This window comes from Squalius cephalus, assembly GCF_949319135.1.
Source record: "Squalius cephalus genome assembly, chromosome: 15".
Lineage (NCBI taxonomy): Eukaryota > Metazoa > Chordata > Actinopteri > Cypriniformes > Leuciscidae > Squalius > Squalius cephalus.
In genome coordinates this window covers 30919266-30931671 of record NC_137136.1, presented here as the reverse complement: position 1 = coordinate 30931671, position 12406 = coordinate 30919266, and the positions used below count along the sequence as shown (strand labels likewise).

The 12406-nt window shown below is 40.2% G+C and overlaps 1 protein-coding gene across 1 annotated transcript in view; it reads right to left on the bottom strand.

The window, feature by feature from the left end:
• Positions 1–95: 95 nt before the first annotated feature.
• rprd2b (regulation of nuclear pre-mRNA domain containing 2b) overlaps positions 96–12406 on the bottom strand; it is a gene marked incomplete at its 3' end in the record, with an annotated part of 35013 nt that continues 22702 nt past the window's right edge. Inside the window, exons 2-10 of the mRNA XM_079894190.1 lie at positions 8424–8553; positions 8162–8349; positions 4636–4688; positions 4408–4534; positions 4151–4326; positions 2910–3195; positions 2510–2809; positions 2183–2386; positions 96–2053 (exon numbers count right to left, since the gene is read on the bottom strand). Coding sequence (XP_079750316.1) covers positions 96–2053; positions 2183–2386; positions 2510–2809; positions 2910–3195; positions 4151–4326; positions 4408–4534; positions 4636–4688; positions 8162–8349; positions 8424–8553 — 3422 coding nt within the window. The remainder of the gene's footprint in view (positions 2054–2182; positions 2387–2509; positions 2810–2909; positions 3196–4150; positions 4327–4407; positions 4535–4635; positions 4689–8161; positions 8350–8423; positions 8554–12406) is intronic.

The following is a 12406-nucleotide window of genomic DNA, read 5'->3' as shown; positions in this document are numbered from 1 at the left end:
CAGTATAAGTCTCACGCTGCGATTCACAGGTGATGCTAGCTTGCTACACTGCCTATTTCAGGTTGTGCAGAGCCTTTAGCACTCATTCTAAGATACTAATATCGAGGGGGCAAGAATGGTCTTTTGGGTTGGTTGAAAGGCCCACTGCTGAAACTGCCAGCGGGACGTTTTGTCCCAGGCAGGAGGGGCTCACGGTTAAGGGAGGGGGGCAGGGAACCTCTGGGAAACTGTGGAGAACGGAGCGCATGATGCTGGTTTGGTAAGTGGAGGAGGGACAGAGGGGAGGAAGGGCGGCGGGGTCTCTTATTTGGGGAGTTGAAGGGTAGGCGGTTGGGGATGGACATGTGAGTACGAGGTTCACCTACTGGGGATGGAGGTGTGGTTGGGGTAGAGGGTGATGGTGGTGTGGGACTAGGGCCCTCTCGAATTCTGCCCAGGAGGGGTGGGGGAACTCCAGGGGTGCCAGGGCGATGAAGAGGTGGGGCGTGGCGCAAGGCAAACTGCTCTTTCACAGTGCCTGGCCGTGGGGGTTCACCTAACAAGGAAGGGAGTTGGGGTTTGCCGCCTCTTGGAGGGGCGCTACCACCGCTACCTCCAAGTCCCGTTCCATCGGGACGGAGATTGACAGGTGGGTAGGGTAGGACTCGATCTATGGATACAAGGACACCACCAACCATAACAGAGGAGGTTGGGGAAAGGTGGTCTCTAGGAGGGGGTGGGGTTTGAGGCATGGGTGGAAGTGGTGGTGGGACACGAGGAATAGAAGAGGGAAAAAAAGGAGGGGGATGATGGTGCTGAGGAATGCCAAGAGAAGGCCGTGTATGGTCCTCATTTGAGTAGGGTGGAGGTGGGTACTGCAAAGGGGGCGGAGGATGAGCAGGGAGAGGAGGAGGAAGAGAAGGGACCAATCCCAATTCTTCAGAATTCTCATGGCCGTGACTACGAGGGCGATGTTGGGGTGGGGATTCCATAAACTCCTCCTCTTCATACCAGGCCCCACCAACTCTAGAACTAGCATTGCTTCCCCTTCTTGGGCCTCTTCCAACCAAGCGGATGCTTTCCACCGTCTGAATGCGGTTGCCATAATCGAGGGTTTCGATTGCAACTCCCTCATTGGAGGACGAAGAAACAAGAGTCTCAATGCGATGGTAGTGGTCTCCATTGTCGGCCGAAGCTTTCCTCTCCTTGTCTTTCATCCCATCTTCAGATCCTCCACTTGACTTGCGAGAGGCTGCACTTTTCTTTATCTCTCCGTCCATCTTTGATTTTATTCTCTGATCCTGCAGCATGGCCGCTGATGGAACGTTCAAACCCACTCCTTTTCTCTTCAGCCCTTCTTCATCATTGGTTTTGGTCAAAGCCTTGACCGATTTAGTCGCATTTGGGCTAAAGGCAGCAAGCCTCGAGGGTGGTGGGGTGCGGTAATCCCGGTCTTTCCGCTCATTTTCTCCCAGAGCCTCTCGTGGAGTGATCACTGCATCCCAGGGGTCACTGTGATAGGCTGTAGGTGAAAGGTTATGCCCTCCAGACATACCTGCACTCTGGGGGTCATTGAGGACATGGGGTGAGTCCATGATTTCGTCTTGAGTGGGTGTGCTACCGCTTTCATCTCGGACAGGGGTGCCATCCAGGTTTTCCCCAACAACTAGGAGAGGGCTATTGCTGCCCACGTCATCCAGGCCAAGTCCGAGAGCGCTGAAACCAGGATTCCCTTGAAGGAAACTGTTGATCTTAGACTCCAAGCTGGGCAATGCCACAGCCTCACTTTCACTTTCTGCCTCTTTCTCCTTCTTTTTTTCTCGTTCCCTTTCTTTTTCTTTTTCTTTTTCCCTTTCCTTCACCTTCTCCCACTCTTTCCCTTTCTCTTGCTCGGACTCTTGCTTGAAACTGTTGCCTGTGGGCTTTAGGGTCTTCGGTGTTGTTGGGGTGGTTGTGGTGGAGGTCGCTGCAGCTTTGGTGACAGCTGAAGAAGATGTAGAGGCAGATGAAGATGGACCAGGGTCTGTCGTGGTGAGAGTGCCCGAACGAGCTGATGAAAGGAGAGATGACAAACCTGCAAGATAGAGATTTAATGAATATCAAAATAGTTACTGGTTCAAACAGGTTTCCCAAACACTTCCACTTTCCCAAATTGTCTTCCACTGACAAACAGATTAGAAATCAAAGGTGTAATGTGTCCTACCCTGCAGGTTGGGGCTGTGAGTCTGTGTTTTGGTGAGTACATTCAGGATGCTCTCAGGGGAGAAATCTACTTTGGACAGGATGTTGGCCAGAGGATTGGATGAGGGAATGCTGCCAGGGGTTAAAGGAGGGGCTTTGGAGGAGGAGGCGTGGCTGGATGGTGTGGTAGGTGTGCCAGGGGAAGGACGGGACACAGGACTGACACCTGGGTGTTGAGAAAGAAGAAAACACTGTCATGAAATGAGATATAATGAACAAAGTCTTCTCAAACTCTTTCAGTTTTATTAATTTTTACTTCTTGAGCCTGTCCTGCAAAAGGAAAACTCACCAGTGGTTTTCATTGCATTAGAGAGAGAGCTCAGAATGGAGCTGATCTTGCCCAGATCCACATTTGCCAAGTTCACTGGCAGGGGGGAGGGGCTAACGATAGGGGCTGCTACAGGTGTGGTGGTCAAGGGTGAGGTGTTTGCAGGAGGTGTTTGATTGGTTGATGACCCAGACACTGTCTTTGTGGGAGTTGGTAATATCTGGGATGGTTTAGAAGCAGTGATCTGGGAGCCTTTTGTTGCTGAGGCATTTGCCATCTTGGACACAGATGGAAGACTTGACTTTTCTTTCCTCTCATCAACTAGAGGACAAAGGACAACTATGTCAGTTAAACAGTAAATTTGTGATGTTACATAGCATACTAACATTACTGTGTTCCCCTCATCTCTGCTTTCTCTCACCAACGATTCCAGAATTTGTTGTTGTTTCTTCTTCCTCAGACATGTCCATGTCCTCAATATCTCTGTTGTCCTTCTGTTGCTCCAATCCTCTCCCCCCATTTCCATCCCCAGTGCCCGTATTCTTCCTGGAACTCAAGCCATGGAAAGGCGACTCTGAGCCAGTGGGGGACGGGGCATCCTCAGAGGGGGATGGGATGGGAGAGTCATCCAGACTGGGCAGTGTGGCCTTCAGAGCATCCAGCTTCCGCTTCAGGCTACACACGCGATTGGCAAAAGCTTTATAAGCCTATAAGAAGTGGTGAGGGGTTTGAGAGAAGCACAACATGAGGATACATGATATAAAGTGATTGTTGGCACATCAATAGGCCAATATTTGGCATTTTGTCTCTGGCATCAGGCACTAACCGTGCCCCCTTGGTTGATGAACAGAAGTCTAACCTCAGAGAGCACATTCAATTCTTCTCAAATATATTTGGGTAATAAGTAGGGTTGGGAACCAAGAACTGGTTCTTATCCAGAACCGGTAGTGTTTTTTGAGAAATACCGGAACCGTGCAAAGTTTCGGTTTCCGAAAACGGTTCTGGTGCGATTTATGCACTGAAAACCCCTGGCCTACTCATATATGCTTTGTGTCAGATATCAATGCAGAGAGAGAGTATAAGACAGTAGAGCTGCACGATTAATCTTTTAAAAAAATCTCGATCTCGATTCAAACACCAACGTGATCTTATTCCTAAATGACAAAAACTTTCACACCAGAATATTCAAATCTGTTTGCGCTGTCGCTGATCCAGAGAGAGCATCTGTCAATATAAAGGTATGATACAGCTTCACTTTCAGTCTTTTCAACAACACAGTATCAATATTTCTGTGGGTTCTCCTTTGCTGGAGATACAATAAGATTTCACCAAATTCTCCCAGTGAATTCAGAAATGTTGATTTTTCCTCCAGAAAAACTTACTATTTTTGCAAAAATTGCTGAATAATATGTTGAATTTGTTCACATTACAAGTCTGTTAAACTCATTTGTATAAGTATAAGAAATAAATACAAAAAGGATTGTTTGGGTTGAGTATTGTGCATTTTTCCCTTACTACTATTACTATACATGTTTAATAATTTGAATGGAATCAGAACCGGAAAAATTATTACGATTCCCAACCCTAGTAATAAGTGGTGTTTGCCAAAGCAAGTGTGTTCACAAGAATGTAAACAAATTTAGTACGGAGTTGTCGACTCACATTGGCAACAATTTTGACCTCTTTGTACTGCATCTCATAAAAAATGTCTGCGTTTCCCAGAGCCTCCAGCAGCGGGGGTCCTGCCTTCATCTGGCCCTCCAAGAATGTCACAAATTCCTGCAGCTTTGTACCTCCCTCCTCAAAGTCCTTTGAGAATTTATTCCCTCCTGCTTTATCTGTGGATGTAAGCAGAGAGAGAATTTGAAAAGCCTATTTTTCCAGTTATATAGTGCAGTTTTTGGGAAGCATTTCATTACCTTTTAACCTCTTGAGGGCCTCAGTGCTGCAGACGTCCACTCTGAGAGCAGTTAACTGCTTCTCTCTCAAATCACTCTCGTCCAGAGAGTGCTTGTATGACATTAACCGCTCTACAAAATCATGCGGCTGACATAGAGAAAAAAAACATTAATTATTTGTTCTAATAATTAAACAGAAATAAAGAGGCAGGAAAAAGTTCTAAACCTAAAAGACAGATCATGACTTACTACAAACTCTGCAACAATTTTAGATTTCAGAGCAGTTTTGGGGTTGACTGGGGCTGCAGAGAGGGGGGGAAAACACATGGTCAAGTTATTTTGAAAAACATATATATTTTTAACACTTTTCATTGTGAATCATTGGATAGCTATTTGTTAATTTATGTACTCTTCATTTATATTCAGCCACAAAGTTTTCTCCACAAACATATTACAATCAGTGTTTGAGAATATTGCAGTAAGTACATTTGTTAAATTAATTTCCATTTAAAAAAAATGTACATGTCAAATACTGAAGGTAATTTTAGTAATTTATGGATTCAGTACAATGGCAAATACAGACCAATTATTAAATTTATTTATTTTATAAATAATGTATTATTATTTGATTGTTTATTGACTTTAAAGTCAAGCAAGCAGAAAGTCTTTATAAATGGCAAACACAAGGTAAACAATACAAGATATACCATTTACAGAACTATACAAGAAATTTCAACTTAATACAAGACAAATTTCAAAAACATTTTATACAGTATATAAGGCTGTCAATGTTAGTGTTAACGCATGCGATTAATTAATATTCCTTAATGCGTTAAATGATTTACTGCTAATAAATTATTGAAGCAGGTGGAATTGCATCATTAACATAATGCAGTTAGCTAATCTTAGAAGTTAGCTGATCTTAAAAGAGAATATATACATATACTATACACTCGCTGCGTCCAAAATGGAACACTTCCCTACTGTATAGAGCTGGTAAGTCCCGCCCCTTCCGCTAACCCCACTGGACCTCTAGGTTGAAAAATCGTCAATGCAAGTGAATATGAGAAAATAATTATTTTCTGGTCCCGTTTGAATTTTGCCATGAATGTGAACATATGTTGTCTGTGAATGTTTAATATAATTTTTCGTGTGAAGAATGCTACAATTTAGCATGTAGAAGTTTGATACGGTTAGACTTTGTGTGAGAGCACTTTGTGGACTACAACTCTTCGCTGCTTTCGACGCGTTTCTGAAGAAAGAACAGCCGATTTGGTTTGAATGGTGACATTTGGGTACAAAACACACAGGCATCTCGATCTGTCTCCAGAGATTATCGCAGCATTAGCACCGTGATTTGACAAGTGGAGAGAAAATGTGTTGGGGTGACGTCACATAGGCGACATGTAGTCTTTCTCGTTATGTCTTTTCCACAACTGCTAGCCGAAGAATCATGCAATATACTGTCAAACTCGTAACATGAAAAATTATATAAAAAAATTCACAGACAACATATGTTCACATTCATGGCACAATTCAAACGGGACCAGAAAATAATTATTTTTCAACCTAGAGGTCCACTTGGGGTTTTACGGATGGGCGGGACTTACCAGCTCTATAGTAGGCGAAAAACAGTACGCCAACAGAGTACTATGTCCGAATACATAGTATTCGAAAAACAGTAGGCGAAATGTTCCCGGATGACCTACTAACTGGCGAGATTCTGAAGTGCGCATTCGATGGACACTTTACTATCTCATGAGGCCACAGGAGAGAATTTATGAATGGAGGTGAAGCAACGCAACTGATGCTGGTAGGTCACATGATAATGACATGGCGCATGGACGACAACGAGTACATCTGGACTCTATTCATACTATATAGAACATACTTTTTTAACGGTCATGTAGTAAGTTCAAATTCAAAAGTAGTACCTCACACCGGTTGGGTGAAAGCTGGCACGCCTGGGCTGCCGCTGCTCTCCTTTGTTTTTAACTTTTATTTCCTGTTAAATACCTATTTTATAATTGTAAATATTTTATTTTATAATTTAAATCATGCATGTCCTCCTGGGTTTGGTTATATTTCGCAACCTCGTATCTCCAGATGAGAGGGAGGTCTCGCGATACTTCACAACTCGATCTATAAAGCTTCTGGCTGAATGTACCAACGTATATCGGCCAGCCTGCTCTCTAAGATATCGGCAATCAAAAAAACAATGTCGGTCGACCACAAGTAATTTTTGACTGCACTCTCTCATTTGACGCTCACATCAATAGCATAACCAGGTCTTGTTATTTTCATCTTCGTAATATTGCTCATCCATTTCTCACCCCGCATATTTCTGCTGTTCTAACTCATTTGCTTGTCACCTCTCGCATTGACTACTGTAATTGTCTTTTATTTGGTTTACCACACAAATCTCTTCATAAACTCCAGCTGTTTCAGAATTCTGCAGCTTGTATCATAACCCGGACTTCATCTATACAACATATTATCCCATCACTTCAACAGCTTCATTGGCTTTCTATCAAATTCCGCACTGAATTCAAAATTCTCCTCCTCACTTAAAAATCTCTTCATAACCTCGCTCCACCTTTCAGATCTCTTACAGCCCTACACCCCTGTTCAAAATCTCCATTCCTCTTCATTGGGTCTCCTCCATTCACCCTCTGCTCACCAAACCACCATAGGACTTTCAGCTGTGCTTCTCCTCGCCTTTGAATTACGGATGTTAACTGGGAGAGAATTACAGACTGGCTAGCTCAATTTAAAGTCAAACTCAAAACCCACTTATTCAGAATAGCTTATCCTTCATGATTACTGACTGCTTTTAAATCTAACTTTTTTTTTTCTTCTTTTTACAGTTGTCATGTTTGTACTTGTTGCTATCCTCTTTTATGGTTTATTGACATTTTTATTTATTACTTTGATATTGTTATTGCTGCTACTTCTTGATATATGCTTCCGCTAACCCGGACGTCGAGGTCACTTCCGTGATTTGGGAAAAGCCCGTCAAAGTCCTGGCAGAAAGAGATGCAGTTTTTATTATTTTTTTCCGAAGTGTTGACAACTTAGTGTTAACTAATAATTGTTGCAAACTGGTACTACCAACAAAATATTAGTGAATTCCAGGAACTGGGCGTCGATACACTACATCATTATGCATCACTTTCTGCCAGGACTTTTACGGGCTTTTCCCAAATCACGGAAGTGAGCTCGATGTCCGGGTTAGCAGTAGCATTAGCCATCAGGCAAGTGTTATTTAAATAAACTCCTGATGTACTTACAAACTTTCCAATGCCTCGTTTTATGAGTACAGAACCTGTGTACTACTGTAGAAGTTTGGTGCCATTCTGGGCATTATTAGTGGGGTAATTTACAAGATACAACTTTGGATCCATTAGCGCCTGCACTAAACCATTCGGCTGACATCTCTAAATAAGCTCCAACTTTAATAATGTTCAACCAAGGGAAAAAAGGCTTCTGGGGGGGGGGGGGGTGTTTGGCTCGAGGTCATGGTGCAAAGGACCCTAGGTTGAAATTACTCTGAAGCATCCCTTAATAAGTGTGCGATTAATCGTGATTAAAATTTTTAATCTATTGACAACCCTAATTTTATACAAAAATTAAGTTGTCTTGATTCTTTTTAGAAAGAGGGTCCCCTTCAAGAGGATCATTATATTTGGTGTCTCTGGCATAAATAAGTTTAAAAACCTCTGCACTAGACTTAAGTCCAGCAATGAAACTTGAAGCAAACAACTCAAAAACTTACCAGGAGGAGGGGGTTGCTCTTTCACTTTCTCTTTTTCCTTTTCTTTCTCTTTTTCCTTTTCCTTTTCCTTTTCTTTCTCTTTCTTCTGCAGACTGGCTTTCAGCTCAGTGATCAGCTCCTCAGGATAAACGTTCCTCTCTTGCCAAATAGTGAAGATCCTGTCCACTGACTTACACACTTTAGCGTCCCTACAAGCACACAGAGAGTCAGCAGAGAACGTGCTTCTGTACGAATCACACAAACACACACACGATTTACTAACTTGACCAGCAGGGCAGCGTCTGGCAGCACGTCAGCGAAGGAGGTTCGGTAAATGATAGCGTTCTTCCTTTTGCAGTTCTGAATGACATCGTTAGCCACGTAGAAGAGATTTAGCCTGTGACTGGCATCCGCTGCATAAAGAACAAAAGGAAAATGGGGAAAAGATTTGTTAATAGTCTGCAACACTAACATAATAGAAAGAGAAAGGAGGAGTATACGTAAGAAATTAACAAAAAATTTGGTAACACTTTATAAGTATACAGTAATAAAATACTGTTTATAAATACTCATTTGCAAATTATTAGTTATTAGTTAATTAATAGTTTATATATTGTAGTCTCTAAATTGTTAATATATTTATAGGCTATAACAAATAGTGAGTTCTTCATTCATTGTCACTGTAATTAACAAAATTATTATTGTTTAATTAGCTCATATGTAAAGAGTCAGATCATGTTTTATGCTTTGTTAAAGAGATAGTTGCAATTAAAAACTCTTTAATTAATTACTCAACCTTTATGACATTCCAAACCCGTACGATTTTCTTTTATCTTCGGAAATAAAAATAAAGATATTTTTTAATGAAATCTGAGCTTTCTGTCCCTCCGTTGACAGCTACGCAAGAGCCACTGAAGTGTAAACACTTCAGATCGTAAAACGAATCCATATGAATTGAGCAGCTTGATCCAAATTTTCAGATGAGACTTAACTATAAACTAATAGTTTGAAAATTATTTTTACAAAGTGCTACCAAAATTTCAACAAAAGGATCTCTACAGACATATTTATCCTGTTTCTGGATATGGAACATAAAGAGAGAAAATGAAGTGAATCTGCCCTGAATCAGACAAATGCATCAGAGTGTCACACAGCGCCCGAGCTGCTCTCTCAAAGAACACTGCTACTCTAACTATGTCGTATGCCTGGATCCAAATAGATTCACAATTTAGCAATTCATCCGTTTTATATGGAGTTGTATATCGTGAGTCTTCGTGACTGTTAAACAATAAGTTTCATAGTTTCACAAGTGCTGAGAATTAGAGATTACAAGCGATGTTGAAGTAGTCTCGCATTTTATGCACCATCAAATTAGACAGATATGGGTTTTGGTAAATGGATAAGTTACACAATCCACAATTGACAAAAATATGCTTAAAAAAACAACACTGCACGATATTATCAATGAACTAAATGCTTTTTGAAGATTGTTTCAATCATAGTCAATCTAAAATAGTTAGTCAGAACTGAACCACTTGAGCTACATGAACGGAAACTGAGCAGTGAATGAACCAGTAAAATAACATGCTTTGTTCAACCAAAAGCACATATGAGATTAATCACAAATACACACACACAAAAAAAACATAACATCTGCGCAAAAATTACACGTTAACCTGACCTAAGTTACATGCTAGTCAGAATGTAAGAAAGTCATGTTGTGATGCTCTTCCCATAACACACTACTAGACGGAGTGAATAACTGAAGAATACAGAATGTCACAATACTGTATTAGCTGGGCGTATAACAGGGTATTGTCATAATTTTAAGAGACCAGTTTATTTTTAACAAGTACTTTTTTACGTTATTAAAATGATACATTTAATATATAAAGGTGGCTTTTTTCACTTTAACAAAACATTTTCATTGAGTAAAATTAGATGTCATTTTAAGTCAGAGAAAAATTGACAAAATTAATCAGACACGATATATTTATTAAATTTACACAATAATTCTACGATGACTAAAACTAAAAGTTATTGACAAAAGATTTAAAGATTCACACTGGAAATGGCCTGAGGGCCTAAGGTGAAATATTTTGATTTAATAATTTTGAGCATTTCATTTTTAACTAAAGTGCATCTACAATCTACTTAGGCCAACATCGCCTCCAAACCAGACACAATGTGATACGATTCCAATGACAATTTGTATGTCCACACCTGATGCAACAACTATGAGATGTGACAAAAATAAATCAAAAAGTACAGCCAATTCTATGACAAGATACAATTGCTGTCATAGAATAGCCTACACTTGTTTGTTCACAGTTTGAAAGCTCTCGTTTCCTTTATTTTCAAGATCTGAGGTGAATAATCCATTGTCGCTTTCATTATGATTCAGGACTCTTAACATGATATTCAAACACAAATTAAATTAATTTAGCATTATCAGCATTTTTTGCATAATCAGTACCTGAGATTATCATTGTCACACTTTGTATGTTGTTGTTTAAGGCTTGCAATATCTGAATGATTTTAATGTGATATTTCCAAAAGCTTTGAATAGTCTAAGTTTTAGGTTGACACGTATAGCAGAGAATAGACTGGGCACGCGTGACTTGCTTGATGTCAAAAATAATTAAGTGCAATAAGCTGCGGAAAACAACTCATACATTTATGATAAATGGTAAATTTAACTCTATTCAGGTACAGACATTTAATAATCAAAAGTAAAATAACACTGTCTTCACTGTATAAATTAAATATAGTTGGCATAATACTGGCCAGTACGGATCACAGAACAACTACGATCCCTATAATTGACATCGCACATCCTGTTAAATGCTAAAACGATATATTGTGCAGCCCAAATTGTTAATGAAAATGAAAACTAGCAGTGATTCCAACACAAAATTCAATTTTCACAACAAAAATATAAATACAGTGGGAATAAAATGTCTACACACCACTTTTACAACTTTCTGAGATGTAAAAATAAAGCAAATTCTGTATACTGAAACCAACAAAAATAATGTAACAAACAGACTTTTAAAAAAATAAATAAATAAAACCCCCAAATTACCTGGTTGCATAAATGTGCACACCCTTTTATAACAAGTCATGGTAATCTGTTTGGAAATATCCAATCGCATTCAAACCCCTACTGAAAAGTAATTATATTCCTCTGGTCACCATTTAAAATAAATGATGCTGATTAACCCTGAATAAAAGTCAGCTGTTTCTATAGGATGTTCTTTGTAAGATCTTTGTTGGCCATGGCTTCAGCTATAAGATGTGATTAAGGATGCATGTAATCTTATTTTGAAGAGGTACTAATCAGGAGAAGGGTACAAAAGTATTTCTAAAACTCTAAACCTGCCATGTAAAACCATGAAGGCCAACAACGAGACAATGAGGCATCACAATGACAATACACAGAACAAGGCACCTGTCAAGAATTAATGTAACAAAAAACATTTAAAAAAAATTATCAGAGAGGATGCCAAGAGACTTACAGCAACAAAAGGAGCTGCCGAAATATCTGGCAAGTACTGGTTATTTGCGGCATGTGACAAAATTATCCTGTATTCTTCATGTGTCTGGGCTAAAGGACAGTAGTGAAGATAGAAGTAATCATGGATAGTGCCAAATGCCAGACCATTACGGCACAAAACCTGTGGCTATGGCTTCGGTTTCACACCTAAACAGTCAAATACACATAATTAGCCGCTTTCCGACCAAATAGTTACAGGAACTTAGTTCTAGGAACTGTCCACTTCTAAACAGTTCTATGAACTACTCTCCCCCAAACTCGGTTTTGCTGTTTGCGTTCGCACTGGCCAAGTGGCCATAGGAACTGGTAGGAGGGGTAAGGGAGTGACGCAAGCACGGTGACTTTTATTTTGACGGCGCGACGGACCTTTATTTTGGCAGCGCTGAGAACGGCAGAGCAAACAATGCTCGCATTCTGTTTATTAGTTAGCAATCTGTCTAACAGTACTGTTTAACATGTTATTAGATAGAACTATTATAGAAAGTAGACAGTATATGAAAAAAAAGTTATTAGCCTATGCCATGTGGTTGATGTCCAGTGTTGCTAGCTGAGCAGAAATACATAATCATGTTTGACTTGGTCCCATCAAAGTTGCGTTGGATTTCCTCTTCAGCATAAAGGTTTAGAGACCCATCTATCACTGTTTTCCATGTTTGTATCTAGTTTCTGGAGTAAATATATAGGCTATAATCTGTGTGTTTACATATAGC